General features: G+C 44.2%; 1 protein-coding gene across 2 annotated transcripts in view; it reads right to left on the bottom strand.

Annotated features, from left to right (window-relative positions):
- The window catches only part of PGM1 (phosphoglucomutase 1), a 62,793-nt gene that overhangs the window by 23,562 nt on the left and 20,471 nt on the right, over positions 1-18,760 (bottom strand). The window contains exon 1 of one of the 2 annotated variants that reach the window (XM_063427869.1): positions 2,654-2,929. The exons of the other annotated variant lie outside the window; for it this stretch is intronic. Within the exon in view, the coding sequence (XP_063283939.1) occupies positions 2,654-2,914 (261 nt within the window). The 5' untranslated portion in view covers positions 2,915-2,929. Of the gene's footprint in view, positions 1-2,653; positions 2,930-18,760 lie in introns of those variants that run through there. 2 annotated transcript variants of the gene reach the window in all.

The following is an 18,760-nucleotide window of genomic DNA, read 5'->3' as shown; positions in this document are numbered from 1 at the left end:
TAGGATCGGCACGCTACAGGACATCACAATCCTATATCGGCACAGTGCTGCTAAAAGGTTGCCTACTCCTGCCCTAGGATGTCTAGCAGCTGAAGTCAGTCAACATCCCATGAATGTGCTTAAAGGACACTCTGCTGCCCAAATCCGAATGAACTATTTGCAAGGCAGGTGCTCTGGCCAATTGCTTGCTTCTTGAGTTTAGCTTCACTGAGCTAAACAAACCAGGAAGTAACAGGACGGGTTGATTGACAGCCAGGGGGGTTTAGTAATGTTCATTTTGAATTAAACATTTTTGTAAAATAAAAAAAATATTAAAAAAGACACATTCTTCACACAAAGTATTTCAGTAGTTTTAAGGATCTGGAGTGTCCCATAATTGGGCAACCAAGACTAGGAAGTAGGTGGCGTCTGGGACCCTTTAAAGGGAAACTCCAGTGCCAGAAAAACGATCCGTTTTTCTGGCACTGGAGGGACCCTCTCCCTCCCACCTCCCAATCCCCGGTTACTGAAGGGGTGAAAACCCCTTCAGTCACTTACCTGGGACAGCGGCGATGTCCCTCGCCGCTGTCTCCGCCTCCGCGACGCTCCTCCCAGTGATTGCGTCGGCCGGTGGGCGGAAATGCCGCGCATGCGCATTACGTCTCCCCATAGGAAAGCATTGAAAATCATTTCAATGCTTTCCTATGGGGTTTTGAGCGACGCTGGAGGTCCTCACACAGCGTGAGGACGTCCAGCGACGCTCTAGCACAGGTTTCCTGTGCTAGAACCCAGGAAGTGACCTCTAGTGGCTGTCTAGTAGACAGCCACTAGAGGTGGAGTTAACCCTGCAATGTAATTATTGCAGTTTATGAAAAACTGCAATAATTACACTTGCAGGGTTAAGGGTAGTGGGAGTTGGCACCCAGACTACTCCAATGAGCAGAAGTGGTCTGGGTGCCTGGAGTGTCCCTTTAGGTTTTAAAGACAGTCCGTTTATTCTATTTCACGCATATGCACAAACCCCAGTAAAATCTACAGAGGATTATACTATTAGAAAATCTATTTTATATATTCTGTATTATAATATTGTATGTCCATTGCAGCTTTTTCCTGGGTTATGCAATAAGCCATCAAAGAAATACAAATGTAAAAAAGCACCAGAAAAATGGCTATGAGCAAGTCAGATTAAAGTTTAAATCGGGGACAGCTGCTTTATTTGTATTTAATACCGTTAAGGTTTAAAGTGTTCCAATAGTTTACATGATTAAAAAGGGATTCGGAATGAGAATGAGCATCTCGTTCCCAATGTTATGGAACATGGAAAGCTCTGCTGCACAAACGGTTCACACTAGGAAATCTCACTTTCCTCTATATCGCTGCCAGCATTTCTGGGTTCAATGTGATATCAGAAACTAAAAGGATAGCAAGAAACAGAACATTTGTGACGGTCAAGTGGTGCTTTGCAGGGGGAAAAGTGGGAATCCCCCCTCTACCTCCAAAAAACAAGCAATATGCTGATTATGGCAAAGGTAACTGGGCTATTAAACGGTAGACAGGTTAGTGTTACAGTTGTGTGGAGTAGGCAAACTGGCAACGAAAGACAACACCGGCCGCTGTCTAGGAACATGGACGGGCATTTCCGCATGGTGTCCTGACCAGGGAGCACTGCCCTCCGAGTATGAAACAGAAAAACATGTGTAACAGTATACAGAGTTCTAAAAGACAAGTCCCTTGCAAATTCCCAATATGGGACGCCTCCGAGTGCAGCTTTCACATCCACTTTCAACACACAACCGAAAATCCACAGCAGGATGGAGGCGTAAGAGCGAGCATCAAATAGCAAGGCTATGATCCAACTCCGATAAGGACACTCCAGCAAACTTAGCACTTTGTTTTAGACTCCACTCACTTTGCTTTAGTACTAACCCTGCATGTGCCAGAATACAAGAAAACTACTCAAATCAATGAATTACAAAACCCATAAAATAGGCAGTACATGTAGCATATAAACACATAATCCAGTTTAATGTTACATGTGATTTGCATTGGGAGGGGGCAGTAAGAAGTATATCAAATTGCATAAATAATAAAGGTTATTTTATTAAATTTGTGGGTAACCGTATCCAGTGTATTTAATTTGTATTTAACAAACGTTAGATATTTAGAAATAGGTTTATAAGAGATATATATATATTATGAAGACTTTATTATCTAAATAAGCTAAAAAAGTGTACTTTAAACTCTTAACACATAAAAAAACACTATATTGAGTGAAATAAAAAAATAAATTTAAAAAACAACACAATAATTGTGTCAAAGTTCCATAAATGGCACAATCACCATGGAAACATATGTAATGGTTCAGTTTCCATTTATAGAACTTTGCAACACTTGTATAAGCAGCTCTCAACGTACACAGAGTGTCCCTTAATACAAATTTGATTTTTTTAAATTTGCAATTCTAAAATGTTTAGCAAGTTTAAAAAAAAAAAATAAAAAAAAAAGGGGGAGTGCCATAAGGATGCACGTTAGTTTGCTTTTCCAAGAGATGCATACCTTTCCAGCACTCAAAATGTAGAATAATATATTCTGAAATGTGAATTAAAAGTGGCTGTAGTTTTCTTTCATATTCCAATTAATGCTACAAATGAAAGTAGAGGTACATTATACCAACCCCATTTGCGGCAGCCATTTGTACTATAATTTCTATTGCAGACCTATTAAAATATCTACCATCTCCTCCGACTACCATGGTAGATCCCTGACGATCTCTTAAGTCTATAGAAAAAAATATGCTCTGGATAAAATTCTGTAGGTAGTTCGCCTTCGTCTCAAAGTAATAGGTCTTCTTCCTGAGTCCACTCGTTCCTGGTTTCTGGTCATAGTAGGAAATGGTTGGCAATGTCAGTAAAGGAAAGGGGCCATCGTCCTCCATATTGTTACTTCATAGAAGTTATGGAACAAAAAATGCAAAATAAAAAGAAAGATTTAAAGAAAAAAAAAAAACAATTCCAAAATTTGTATTTCAGAGAAAAAAAATGGAAAACTATTGATTTAAGGAGCAGCTATGACAGATCCACCGGTAAGACATTCAGTGAGGGAGAGGAGAGACCAAAATAGCTTTCGTCGTTCAGTCGAATGTGGTTTCTGTAACTGAAGATGTTTCCTTACACTTGTCCAAAGCGATCACTGTCACAGGAGAAAATATTTAAACATATACATAGCAATTCCCTTCACACCTTGGCAAAACACATTAAAACAGCATATCTAGAAGGCCCGTCTCAAAAACGCTACACACGGTATATGTCCCAACACCTTCCACAAAATACGGTTTGCACAGGTAATGAAAAGGTATTGACTTGTCAGGATGCACTCAGTAGCTCGGATTCAGTGCCAAAACATATCAAACTTAACCCAGAGATGGTTTCAGGGTGACAGAAAATCTACTTTACCTGGTTTTCACCTGTTCTTTCCCCACATTACATAGAAAATGAAAAATGTTCAATAAAGTAACTAACACAACTGAAGGGGAGGGGGAAATATTTAACCTCAAAAGGTCACGTTCTAGTTAGAAATTCCTAGGAAAAGATCCCACACACACGTTTTGCCCTTTCTACATTGCAGGATCTATTTCGGTGACTTGCCAACTCAGAGGAAGCCGAGTGCATTGTTAATTTCACACGGGTGGAGGGCATATCCCATATCATTCCCATGTTTTACCTTAGAAGTGATGTTAACCCTGCGATGGGGGATGTAGGACACTAATCTGTCCAAGAGTTAGATTCTTCTCATACACCAACCCACGCGTGTAAATCTCAGATTCCTGCTAATTAAATAGGACAATATAGAGACATCCTGATCTGTTCCTGTGTTTTTGTTTTTAACTATTAACATGACCGCTTCGGGGGCGGAGCCTAGCAGCCAAGCTAAACGGTCGCACATGGACTGAGCTCCGTGCAAAACAGCCTAAATTCAGCCAAAATCACAGCAAAAAAAACACAAAACTGCCTGCTCGAGAGCCCCAGAGACAGGGGTCTACCACAGAAGCAGTCACTATCGAGCCATCAGCCGAGTTTGACGACTACGCTCAGGGGACAGACCTGAGGCCTACAGGAGGCCTACTCAGACGGTACGGGGGAGGCGGCCGATCCCCCCATCGTCTGCAGCCTACTTAATTGGAGGTCCCCCCAGCACACTCTCTCCCCCCCCCCTGCCGGTGAGGGATATCCCGGTATACTCAGCTAGCAGCTCAACAACACGGCATCACACTGGGCCTACCAGCATAGCCAGACCAGTGACTCGCAACATGGCGGATGCCACATTCGAGACAGCACCCAGACACCCTCTGCCCACACTTGAGGACCGGCTGGACCGCTTACTAGCGGACTTCTGGGCCAGACTCACAGCCTGCAAGGGCACCCCGGGAAGGGCCCCACTGGCAATTAATCCACAAGACACCATGCCACAGCCAGCAGCTCCAAGACGGAGCCAAGGTACAGCTAAGATGGCTGGGAGAAGGAGATGGGCAATACGGCGGAAGCCTCAGCAAACTAACCTCAGATCAGCGGTGAGTCGCTTAAGGCTTAAACAGCGACATACCCCAGGATTGTCCCCTCAAAACCTCTATCCCTTTGGGGAGACCACCGCTCCACCTGGGCGACAGCAACATGCCGATGGACAACGGGCTACCCTGCATAATCCAGCCAAGAACCGCTACTTACCTAGGCCGCGGACAGGCACGGGATCCTCACGAGCTCACCACCGCCACCCGTCTGGGGTTCCCAGCCGTCGCAAGCCTCCTAGGCCCTACCAGAAGCACCAAGTTCGAGATCTGCTGGTACCCAGACAGGAGAACATTGCCACAAAAACCCCCGACTGCATCCCGGCTGGGAGATGGAAAGGCACGGATTGGGGAGACTCCCGCGCCCACACCGAGATTACAGCCAAGGCCTCAAGACTGGGCATCGGTTAGACACAGGAGGACTGACTTATCATGCCTTTTACACCTATTGCCCAGGCTTACCCAGTGAGAACTACCCATTTGCTTAACTACTGGTCAGATTGCTACACACCTTCTTAATCCACATACTATCTTAAGATAATAGGGTCCCACACGCTAGTTGACGACATAAGCATGCTTAATTTCCTTGTACCGATCGTAGGGTATACATAGCCAGCAGTAACTGGCAGGTTCGCAGCCCAACGTGTTAAGCTGGTACACAGCCTGTCTCCTGACTATCTAGATAGTACCCAGTACACAACATGTATACTAACGCCACTAACTTCCATACACTTTGGACCCATAACTTGTCTAATGTCTCATGCTCAACCTGATTCACGCAACCCAGTACACCAGACACACTAAGCTAGCCTGTCCTTCTAAATATGTTTTCCTGTTTTCATACCTCTATCAACATGCCTAGGATTTTGAATCGACTAGTTTCTCTTGTCTAATATGTAACCTAGACATGCTTTGCTTAGCTTGTAATTTACACTGCTTAAAAGAAAAATGTGCAGAATACTCAAATGCCTTGTAGCCAATATACGCGATGTCTAACTAACTGTCTAATCAGTGCTGTTGTGGCATTGAAAGATTATCTGTAAAACATGTGCACTCAAAAATAAAGAATTAAAAAAAAAAAAAAAAAAAACATGACCGCTTAACCTTTACGGTACTGGATAGAGAATTAGTCTAGGGACTGAATATTATGCTATTATCAACGGATAAAAAGATTCTGGCACAGAATCAAATGATCAAAACAAAATCGATCTCATCCAACATTTTTTTTTCTTATTACACACAAAAATAATAAATACATTAAAAAGACTGGGTGATATAGAAACATTTTCAGCACTTTCTTATCAGTGAATAGAAAAACATTTAGTAAATGGACAACTCATAAAGTGCTGACAAGAGGTAAATAAATTAAGCTCAAAAGATAATCTGTTTCCTACTCCATACAATACTTTGCAAGGTTTAAATGCCATCTGCTGATCATGTCATCAGTCCCACCAGCTCTGAGCTCTCCGACAGAGGGAGAATCTCTGGTATATGGGAAAAGCATTCACTGTACAGCTAGTAATGCTAAGAGGTTACTAATGCGGTATTCTCAATATAATGGATCCTAAACGTTCCAACGGAAGTGTTTACAAACTAGCTCTTTGCCCTTCTTTTGGAAGATATTACCTTCTAGATATTACAGGGTGAGCACATAGAACTTAGATAATTCATGTTTATAATCAGGATAATGGCAAATCAAGAATAAAAGGAATATGGAATATACAAATAAAATCGACGGCAGGCAAGAACAAAGTCATGGTTAGATTCTGAGACAGGAATCCATCAAGCGGAAGAGCGAAAAATAAGTATGGCTATCATCAGTAAAGCTTAGATTATATACCAAGGAAAGTCACAAGACAAAAAAAATTACAGACTGAATCAGGCATGGGGAGAGGACACAAGATATTCATAGAAACTGTCCATGTCCACCATTCATGCAACCAAGGAGGAGAAGTAAGCCACAGGATGGTCACTTAAACACCGAGTGGATTTAAAACATAAAATAAATCATCTAGTAGGATCAAACTTTATCCAGCAAAAACGAAGCATCAATATCTGTTCTCTAGTTATAATCCTAAAAAGGTTTAGCACTGACTAATTCAACGTATCAAAACTAGAATGGGGGCATTTAAGGCTTTTTGTTGACCAATCAACCCATTAAACAATATGCTCAACATAGTTTTATATGTCCCTAAAAGGGACACTGGCAATCATGAATAAACCAGCGTAGTGTTGTGCAGGAGATAAGTACCTGTATACTTTGGTCAAAAACAAAATCAATTGTAGCAACTTGTAACAAAGAGCCCATTGCAAAAATACTCGCTGAAACAAGATTCTGCCATTTTCATTAGAGGCCACAATGTGGCATGCGATGATCTAAAAGCATAGGAGTGTACATGCTCCTTTGTCACTTTCTGTTATTTCTTTCACTGGTTGAAGTAGCCACGTTAGCTGCTTTTTGATGAACATACAGAATCAGCCATTCATGGAGCTGCAAGTCTATGTTTGAAAGACATGATCAAAAAGTTAATCCAATGCACAAATAAAACATAAGAATTAGAAAGAAATGCGATCCAAATGATTTTGGTGTTTGGTATCAGCTGTGGTGGTTGGAATATCTCCAAACCGGCTGGCTTTACATTAAATGCAGGCTTGTGTAATTCATAAAAGTTTACAGATAGAGGTGCAAAAAGATAAATAAATTAAAATTCAGTGAGTGGCAGTTCTGTGGGCGAGATCTTGTTAATGACAAGGGGTCAAAGGAGTAGAGACAGACTGGTTCAAGCGGACAAAAGAAAGAAGTGAAATTAACTGTTGTAGAGGTTCTACGCAGAGCATTTACGAATCATAAACATGTTGGACCTTGAAGTGAATGGGCTACAGAAGAAGAGGACCACGCAGGGTCATAATGCGGTCAGTTAAAAAGAGAAAAACGTGGGCAGAGGCACACCATAATTAAACAGATTACTGCGTACTGGAAAAATGTTGCTTGCACGGAAGAATCTTTATTTTGCTGCAACATGAAAATGGTAGGGCCAGAGTTTGGTATAAACAAAAACCCATGGATCCAATCTGCATAGTTTTGATGATTTGGGCTGGCAGTGGTAAGGAATAGATTTTTGGGACACATTAGGCCCTCTATTAGGCATCCACAATCACCAGATCTCAACCCAACAGAGTGCAACAGGAGATTCACAGCTTTAATATATGGTCACACTCAGGGCCGGACTGGGATAAAAATTCGGCCCGGGCATTTTTTTATCACAGCGGCCCACTAAGAAGGGGCGGTGCAGAGAGGGCGTGTTTTGTCGTCACTAACGACAAACACGCCCCCTTCTCAAAGTGCAGGCCAGGGCAGACCATGCGCAGAGCTCTGCTAAAGAGTTCTAGCATGAGAAAAAAGCCCTGTATTTGTTCTGCACAGTGCAAGCAAATTTAATAACATGCTTGCACTGTGTTTCCTTGCAACTTGTCTCTGGTGTCTCTATAAATGGATACCAGGAGACAAAAATGCCAGGAAAGAGTATTGTGCTGTGTTTGGAGCCTGCTTGTGGGATTGTGTGTGTGTGTGTATAGAGTGAGCTGATTGTGGTGTGGTATTGTGTAATAAGGTCGGTTTTAGTCGTGTTGTGTTTGTGGTGTAATGTAATGCATATGTGGCTAGGGTCTGTAAAGAATGTGTGTATAGGGGATGTAGCAAGTGTGTGCATACAGGCTATAGTGTGTGTGTGTGTATATGTGATGTAGTGTTTGTAGAGAGTGTGTGTTTAGGGGTGTAGTATGTGTTTGCTTACAAGGAATCTAGTGTGTGTATAGGGTATCCAGAGTGTGTATGTCAGGAATGTAGTGTGTGTGTGCGTGTGTGTATATATATATATAATATATATATATATATATATATATATATATATATTTGGAAGTATTGTGTATGTGTGTGTTGGGGAGGTTCGGTGTGTATGTGAGGGGTGCAGTATGTGTGTATGATGGATGCTGTGTGTGATGTGTGTGAGGGTGCTGTGTATGAGGGTGCTGTGTGTGATGTGTTTTGTGATAGTGCTGAGTGTGATGTGTGTGAGTCCTGAGTGTGATGTGTGTGAGAGTGCTGAGTGTGATAGTGCTGTGGATGATGTGTGTGAGTGCTGAGGGTGATGTGTGTGAGAGTGCTGTGTGTGAGAGTGCCGAGTGTGATAGTGCTGTGGATGATGTGCGTGAGTGCTGAGTGTGAGAGTGCTGTGTATGATGTGTTTTGTGATAGTGCTGAGTGTGATGTGTGTGTGAGTCCTAAATGTGATGAGTGTGATAGTGCTGTGGATGATGTGTGTGAGAGTTCTGTGTGTGATGGGTGTGAGAGTGCTGTGTGTGAAAGTGCTGTGATGGGTGTGAGAGTGTTGTGTGTGAAAGTGCTGTGATGGGTGTGAGACTGCTGTGTGTGATGGGTGTGAGAGTGATGGGTGTGAGAGTGCTGTGTGTGATGGGAGTGAGAGTGCTGTGTGTGATGGGAGTGAGAGTGCTGTGTGTGATGGGAATGAGAGTGCTGTGTGTGATGGGAGTGAGAGTGCTGTGTGTGATGGGAGTGAGAGTGCTGTGTGTGATAGTGATGTGTGTGCTGTGTGTGATAGTGATGTGTGTGCTGTGTGTGATGGGAGTGAGAGTGCTGTGTGTGATAGTGGTGTGTGTGCTGTGTGTGATGGGAGTGAGAGTGCTGTGTGTGATAGTGATGTGTGTGCTGTGTGTGATGGGAGTGAGAGTGCTGTGTGTGATAGTGATGTGTGTGCTGTGTGTGAATGTTAGAAGGGATTGAGTGTTGGGGGGGGTAAAATAAATAAAAAAGTATGCATTATGTCCCCCCCTCCCTTCTTACCTTTAGCCTGGGAGGGGGGGACCGGCATGCTGGTGAGTGGGTGGGGGGGACCGGCACTCCGACACCATCCCTGGTGGTCCAGTGGTGAGTGAACTCTAGCCTGAGGGCTAGAGTTCACTCTCGCGAGATCCGGTCGTTGCCATGGCAGCGCGCCGGATCTCGCGAGAGGAACCCGGCGGAGCTGCAAGATAGAGCTCCGCCGGGTCCTCTACCTCCCTCCCCAGCCGCAGGTCTCTCCAAGGGGGCCGGTGAGGGAGATCTATGATCTCCTCACCGGCCCTTCATTGAAAACAGCGGGGCCGGCGCTCGGATAGTGCCGGCCCTGCATAGACCGGCAGGGGAGATCCTGGGACCTTCCCCTGCCGGCCTCGGCCCATGGCCACCGCGGCCCACCGGGCATTTGCCCGGTGTGCCCGATGGCCAGTCCGGGCCTGGTCACACTGTGTGATACAATAACATCAACATGGACTCGAATCACTATAGAATGTTTTCAACGCTTTGCTGAATCCATGCCATGAAGAGTGTAAAGAGCATTGCAATTGACTATATTACACCAGATTACTGAGACTGCAAAAATGTGGTACTTTGCATCATAAAATTTAAAGGGTTACACCAAGTATTATAATAATTACAGCCCGCTGTAGTGGCTATGATGTCAGAAGAACCCTAGTCTGTTTCCCAGTAATAGGGCTAATCGTTTAGCAACAAAAGGCCCCCCTGCCAGGCTCTGATGCTCCAGTGACGCGCTTCTAGTTTCTGCAGAAGCCGACATTAATTGTCCGAGAGTGTCAGCTGACCGCTCTCAGCAAATAACTGATGTTCTGTGCGACGAAAGTTACATAGCATTGACATTAGCTAACCTTGAACTCTAATTTTGAGCTAGCTGATGATGCCCCTAAGACACTGCCAGAGGTGGAGTTATACCGCCTGTAGCAGTGGAGTTTGTATAGTTAGTATGTGCAGCATTTCAAAGTGAAACGCTGCACATACACACTCCAGGCACGATGACCACTTCAAATAACGGAATTAGCCATGGTGTTTGGAGTAACCCTTTAAGTAAAATTTAGTAGGGGATTTAAAAACAAACAATTATGTTAAGCTGTAGTTTGAGGAATGTACACGATCACTGAATATTCAAAATATTCATAATTATGGGCCGAGATTGCTGATGGCCAAATAAGCTGAGAGTTCCAAACAGGCATTCATATAGGAAAAAGCTAAAAACCCAAATCGCTTTTCTCACTACAAAAATCCCTCTGGACATTAGAGTCGAGACATAAGGCCGTCCTTACGGAAGCAACATTGACCGCCCTTCAAGATGCTCTACACCAAATTAAAAGGCTACTACTAGATGACATTGCCTGGTAAATTAAACTCTCCAGACGCTACTTCTACAAAAGAGCGAACAAGATAGAAACCTGATGGAAGAAGACAAATGAATGACCTATCTTAGTTCACTTAAGCTACCCCCTGTCACACCAGAAATGAAGGCAACACTAGTAGCAGAATACACAGAGGATGAGATTAGGTGGCGGTGGCAAGGGGGGAAAGGCGCAGGGGCTGAACGGATTTAGCGATAGATATTATGAATCGGGGACCTACTCCGTGACATGACAATGGCGAACATCATCCTACTCCCAAAAGGGGACAGGTACCGATGGAGGTGGGCAATTACAGGCCCATTTCGCTGATCAACACGGACACGAAGATATTGGCCAAAGTTCTAGCTGACCTATGTTGCTAGAACTGAAACACGCGGAACAGGTGGGAATCATGCCGTGTCGGCAGCTCTACGAAAATACCCGGAGAGTAGTTGACTTGGCCTGGTACGCTGAAATGCAGGGGATGCCGTCTCTGCTCCTTTCACTGGATGCGGAAAAAAAATTCGACAGAGTAAGCTGCCCATATTTTTTTTTTTTTTTAAATTCTTTATTTTATTTGTGCATAGCGTGGACAATTATGTTTGCACTGTCACAATAGCTAGTGCAAGCAGGTATGGAAACATATAGTAACATAGGTATGGCATTGAAAGACATTTTTTATATTTAGGATAGGAAACATGTGAAGGGTTAAACCAGCATGTATGATTAAACAGTCTGGTAAAGCTTAACACAGATTGTATGTTGTATATACTAATGAGTAATATGCTAGTGCCCTAGGTAGCTTGATTGGAGCATGGCTAAATACGAGGCATGCTGTGCACTATACGCCAGTGGGGAAAGTGAAACGTATGGCATAGGGCTTTATCATAACTGACTGTAGTATGTCTTTAAACAGTTCTAGCTTACACTGCTGCAAATTATAGCATAGCAAAACTCTCTTGAATCTCGTTTACTTCGAGCCTAGTGTGTTTTACATGTTATTGACATTATGGGTAATTCTCAAGGCTGTAATGATATAGACTGGAATAAACTAGGAACTACATCAGCAGTAATATCGTTTCTAATCGTTTGGCCTACATTATTTAAACAATGTGAGAGCAATTAGGTGACAGCAGATCAACACAACTTAACAGACTGAGAGTCCGTGTTGCAGCACAGAAAACTTTCAGAGCTCAGGTAAGGTTTTTAGGTCTCAGTCTTCAGGGTGGCTCGTAGTCAGCCGACGCCGGCTCTGTGGAGCTGTTGGGATTGCATATAATCTGCTCGGGACCAGGCTTGCTTGGATGTCTTAGGGGTTCCTCCATGCCTCTGCCGCTCCTTGTAGCGAGTTTCGCTCTGGGATCCGGCTTTCTGGGCAAAGGATGAGCTGCCAGGGGAATGTCGCTTCATAGACTGCTGTCCGTGGCTGTGTAGGATCTTCGCAGGTCGGGGCTTTTGGCGGGTATAGGCCTGTTGCCTTCTCTTCCTCTGCCGCTGCTCTGTTGGTGCCTTACTCGGGCCTCTTTTGATGGGTTGCTGTACGGTGCTGTGTCTGAGAGGTCGGGTTGGAGCCGCACGTTTTGTCGCTGGTGTCTCCGCTTGAGGGTAGACCGCACTCTAGAACTGCGTCCAGAATCTCTCAAAGGCTTGAGTTATGCGGTCTTCTCCCTGTGGGTGCTTTGCTGCAGGCTTTCCTCCGGCGGCCATCTTGGATCTCACGTGGCGGTATAGCCGCTCCATGCGCCCTGTCAGGACTTGAGTGTGAGCCCGTAGGTGTGCCAGAGGGGACCGGGATAACCCCCGCCAGCCCAGAGGGGGGGGGGGGGGTAAACGAGACCGGGAGGACGCCAGCCAGATCGTAGTTATCAGATTGGAATGTGAGGCAGCGGCCGTCGGCCCCGCTCTCCTCCTGGGTAGGCCTCTGGTCTAAAGGCGTAAAGGTAACAGGCGCTGCAGCTACACCGGGACAATCCAGGACTCCTTCCCCCGAGCCTCCTGAGCTCTCATGCAGCGCAAGGTGGGTATTTCCCTGAATTTGGCTGGGTTCAGCAGGAGCTCCAGTGACCTGCAGCCTGTCGGCATGGCCGCCCGGCCCCGCCCCTGCCCATATCTTTTTAACTTGATGCCGCACTGGGGATTTCCCACAGCCATAGTGGCCACGATCCGAGTTTTATACTTCAACCTACAAGCACAGTTTGGACTCCCGGGGGCTTGTGACGACCCCCCTCTTCCCTATCCGCAATGGCACGCGCCAGGGGTGCCCGCTCTCACCGACCCTATTTGCTCTCTCAATCGAACCACTCCTACACCTGATTCTTAATAACAACTCTATCCATAGAATGGACATAGGGACAGAATGCTACAAAACTGCCGCCTACACAGACAACGTTCTAATCTCGCTGCAAAACCCCTCGATCTCTCTACCGCCCCTACTCCAAATATTGAACAAATTCAGAGAAGTGTCTGGCTTCAAGGTCAATTACACTAAATCTGGCGCTCTAACATTGCACATACCAGACTCTGAGGCAGCCTAGCTCGCACTGACCCACCACAAACCTCTAAAGAAGTCCTTCAAATACCTAGGGATCACCTTAGAACAGACACACTCCCAACTATTCACGCCCAACTACAAACCCCTCCTACGAACACTGAAACTGGAAATAGAGAGCTGCCAGGAAAAACCCATATCATGGATAGGATGCATACACTGTATCAAGCTGAACATCCTGCCCAGGCTGCTGTTCCTATTCCGGGCACAACCCATTAAGATAATCAAAGACGTAGCAACCCTCCAGTCTACAAGACGACTTTATAAGGCAGCGCAAACGACATAGAATAGCATGACGATTACTATACCTCCCAAGACACGGGGGTTGGGGGGCTGGGCCTACCGAATCTCCTTCTATACTATTACCCTGCACAACTAGCACAGCTAGTGATGTGGTAAGCACCTCCTAGGTGGGCAGACATAGAGGCAGGATTAATGAAATACGATATCCCCAACCTATATATGTGGCTTGACAGGCCCTTTCGGGCTTTACTACGGACAGCATGCCCACTCCACTCACTCCCTCCGACTTTTTCCATTACATACAAATACGCGACTTCGCATACTCCCCAGGGTTAAGGAAGGGGCAACAAAAACACCTACCACATTTGAACACCTCTGCAATGATGGAAACTACCGCAAAAGTCTCATCTACCTTCTGTACACACATCTTGGCGAAGAACCCTCAGTATGGGGAGACATGACCTATATAGATAAATGGGAAGCAGACATGGGAGAAACCCTAGAGGGCATAGAGTGGCAGGAAATTTGGGAAACAGCATCCAAAGTCTCTGTATGAGTCCTGTCACAAGAACAAATGTATAAGATACTGTTCCGGTGGTATGTCACCCCAGTTTTCTTACACATAGTAGGTCAAAACCCAACATACTTCTGCTGTAGAATGTGCGGCCAAAAGGGGACCTACTTCCACATGTGGTGGGATTGACCCAAGCTACACCACAGTTTCTGGAAGGGAGTCAGGGACTTAACCTCCAAGGTACTGCAGATGCCTATAACTTTGTCCCCATAGACATTCCTCCTATCGCGCCCTATAGAGGGCATACCCAGACACAAATAAACTACTGACTCTAATACCTTTGGCAGCACGGAGAGTGCTGGCACGGGCTTGGCTCAAAATATAAGTCCTCCATACAAGTGGTGATTCAGAAAATTGAAGACAACCACGTTATGGACGAACTCACTACCAAAGTGCGGAACTCAGCATCCAAATTTATCAAAGTTTGGGAACCCTGGATGGATTAAATGTACTTGACTAAGGGGGCGGGCAGCTGTGACGGACACTCAAACCTCTCTTTCTCTTCTTCTTATTTATTACTGTACTGTCCTTTGGGCCACCTGCAAGCTCTGGTCCATACATAGCTGAGCAGGGACCGGGGTGTGGGGGAGGCCCCGCCTCCGAGGGTTCACCAGGGGGGGCCCGGCCGGGGTCATGGCTTTCAGCCCACAAAGGAGCCTTGGCCGGGGGCCCTAAGGGGAGGCTCGGGGGAGGGCAGACAGAGCCACTGGGGGTACAGAGAACACTCTGCGGAGGGGCCAGTGGTCCAGTGCTTCCCTTCTGGAGGCACACTCCACAGTGGGGTAACACACAACGAACAAGTTCAAACGTTACATCCCACTCTCAGGGGACAATAGACATCTCGCTTATTCCACACACCTTTTTTCTTACTTGCTTCTAATCCTCCCTTTCTACGTTGTCTAATAAAACAAAAAAAAGTTTCGGACGGCAAGTGCTCGTATAAGGCACAACTAATGTAACAACCGACACCTGTATTGTACCTGCAAGGAACATATGCTGCATCGACATGTTACTACATTGTTAGCAACATCAAATCAGATCATATGCTGTCAATACAAAAATAAAGATTTAAAAAAAAAATACAAATAATAATTATAACATAACTTTGAGGATTAATTTTATTATTGAACAACAACCATGTTCTCAATGAACCAAAAAAACTAATATCAAAGCTGAATATTTTTGGAAGTAGTTTTTAGTTTGTTTTTAGTTATAGCTATTTTAGGGGGATATCTGTGTGTGCAGGTGACTATTACTGTGCATAATTATTAGGCAACTTAACAAAAAACAAATATATACCCATTTCAATTATTTCTTTTTACCAGTGAAACCAATACAACATCTCAACATTCACAAATATACATTTCTGACATTCAAAAACATAACAAAAACAAATCAGTGACCAATATAGCCACCTTTCTTTGCAAGGACACTCAAAAGCCTGCCATCCATGGATTCTGTCAGTGTTTTGATCTGTTCACCATCAACATTGTGTGCAGCAGCAACCACAGCCTCCCAGACACTGTTCAGAGAGGTGTACTGTTTTCCCTCCTTGTAAATCTCACATTTGATGATGGACCACAGGTTCTCAATGGGGTTCAGATCAGGTGAACAAGGAGGCCATGTCATTAGATTTTCTTCTTTTATACCCTTTCTTGGCAGCCACGCTGTGGAGTACTTGGACGCGTGTGATGGAGCATTGTCCTGCATGAAAATCATGTTTTTCTTGAAGGATGCAGACGTCTTCCTGTACCACTGCTTGAAGAAGGTGTCTTCCAGAAACTGGCAGTAGGACTGGGAGTTGAGCTTGACTCCATCCTCAACCCGAAAAGGCCCCACAAGCTCATCTTTGATGATACCAGCCCAAACTAGTACTCCGCCTCCACCTTGCTGGCGTCTGAGTCGGACTGGAGCTCTCTGCCCTTTACAAATCCATCCATCTGGCCCATCAAGACTCACTCTCATTTCATCAGTCCATAAAACCTTAGAAAAATCAGTCTTGAGATATTTCTTGGCCCAGTCTTGACGTTTCAGCTTGTGTGTCTTGTTCAGTGGTGGTCGTCTTTCAGCCTTTCTTACCTTGGCCATGTCTCTGAGTATTGCACACCTTGTGCTTTTGGGCACTCCAGTGATGTTGCAGCTCTGAAATATGGCCAAACTGGTGGCAAGTGGCATCTTGGCAGCTGCACGCTTGACTTTTCTCAGTTCATGGGCAGTTATTTTGCGCCTTTGTTTCACCACACGCTTCTTGCGACCCTGTTGACTATTTTGAATGAAACGCTTGATTGTTCGATGATCACGCTTCAGAAGCTTTGCAATTTTAAGAGTGCTGCATCCCTCTGCAAGATATCTCACTATTTTTGACTTTTCTGAGCCTGTCAAGTCCTTCTTTTGACCCATTTTGCCAAAGGAAAGGAAGTTGCCTAATAATTATGCACACCTGATATAGGGTGTTGATGTCATTAGACCACACCCCTTCTCATTACAGAGATGCACATCACCTAATATGCTTATTTGGTAGTAGGCTTTCGAGCCTATACAGCTTGGAGTAAGACAACATGCATAAAGAGGATGATGTGGTCAAAATACTCATTTGCCTAATAATTCTGCACTCCCTGTAAGCACTCTGGTTAAAAATAAATAAATATGTCTACCTAGGTGTGTTCCTTTGGTATAATATAATTCCCTCTTGGTATGTACTTTAACCAATATATTCCAGAGAGAGAAAAAAAAAAAAAACGTCAGAAGCGTTTATTACATTCAGAGAGTTTGGCATTTTGCATGCGTCCCTGTAACACAAAGTAAGGTATATCAGAGCCAACAGCCCACGCTAAAGACACGGCTTGAACACAGTCATGTGCAGGAAGTGCAGATTCCACAGCTTCCTCGCAAGCCTGCTCCCTTCAGCACTTGCCCATGTTCACAAGACGTAATGCAAGGCTTCCCAAATGCCAGGTGCCGGGGGAGATGAGAATGATCACTGCTTGGACCAAAAGAGTAGAAGCAATTTATTGAAGGTAGTAACCAATGGCATCTAAATAAGTATATCAAGCTTTTAAATTCAACAATTTTAGGATGGTGCAAGGCTTAGCTCATTGGCTGGGAACAATCAGCAAATGATCCAACTTTACAATGTACGTTTAGTCCAAGAGAACTAATGGAAGCTCCGAAGCAGGCTCCCTGTAGATTGTCGTGAAGGTGGGCAGCAGAGTCTGCGAGATGACAGGTAAGAAGTCATACTGTTACTGTACAATTTGACTACTGACAATAGGGAGCGCCAGAGCACTCCTGGAACCATAGACACTACAGTGCAATGTAGTGGTTATGGTGCTTGGCATATTCCTTTAACTGATGTAATGTACTCAGGAAATGATGGCAAATGTATAAACTAAAACAAAGGAGAAAAACCTATAAAATCCATTAGGACCATTTTCGGTCTCATGCAACTACAACGCCTAATATAAAGGAGAATAATCCGTATCTGTTTATTAAAATATTTCTTCTACACCTCGGATGGGGTTTTTTACTCCATGTGTTTGCAGTGGTTCTCTGTGTTAAATGTTACACGTACTTCCATCTGTGGACTTTGCTAAAGGCTGTGTGTCCACCTACCAAAAGGTTATGAACAAGTCCAATGGTTTCTATCTAGTATGGCCATTGAACAGAAGTTTCCACAAACCAGCTCAAAGTATGCTGTGAGCACACTGGATAACAACCCGAATGAGGTCCTTTAAATGTATTGGCATTGTTATTCCCACCGGCAATTAAAGGAACACTACGAATGCAGAGTACTGCAGCTTGGCCAGAGCAAACAACATACATCGGTGAGGTTTCATGATGTCAGGGAGTTCAAAACAAATTTAAATATTATTCTCGCACTCTGCATTGTAATCTGCGGTACTTATAAAAGGTGTCAAAACAGCGTCAGGGTAAATGTAGTTTAAGAGAAAAGCTTGTTTGAGGACGGTCCTCCTCAACCTATTGTCCCTAAAACATTTTATAATTGTCTAATTTATTGTTAAATTTCCCCATTTTTATAATATTGTAAAGCGCGGTGGAATAAGTTGGCGCTATATAAATGCTAATAATAATGCTAATAATAATAAGAACACAGGGGTTGTCAAATGTTTGTTTCAATCACTGCTTGAAACATTGTTCCCAAGATGTGGAAAAATATTTTTAGTAAAAGACCTCCATCGTGTGGTGGAAAGGTGGTAGTACAACCAAGAGATCGGCAGGGTTGTTCAAGAATTCCAAACATACCCTAAGTTTGTAAAAGAAAATTCCTGAACGGTACTTGATTTGGCTAGTACAGTGTATAGGAGAAATGCCATTCCTTATAAAAAAGACACAAGACAGATTTTTCTGGCAGTTTTGCACTTTAACACAAATCACCAATACATGGAATGTGACAAACTGTGTTGCAAAACGGTCAGTTAACCTTTGATCAGCACTCAAGGCTGTCCCACATCACCTGAAAAGAGGGTGATATTAAAATTTCAAAGAAGGAACGGCAAAATCGGTACGGGAAGTTATCAAAAAAGTTACAACAGAAATTGTGACTACTTCCTTTTAAATGGATATTTTCTGAAATTTCCACTACTGAATTAAACATTAAAAACCACCTATTACA

Source organism: Pelobates fuscus, chromosome 7 (genome assembly GCF_036172605.1).
Source record: "Pelobates fuscus isolate aPelFus1 chromosome 7, aPelFus1.pri, whole genome shotgun sequence".
NCBI classification, from domain to species: domain Eukaryota; kingdom Metazoa; phylum Chordata; class Amphibia; order Anura; family Pelobatidae; genus Pelobates; species Pelobates fuscus.
This window is presented reverse-complemented; position numbering and strand designations above follow the sequence as displayed.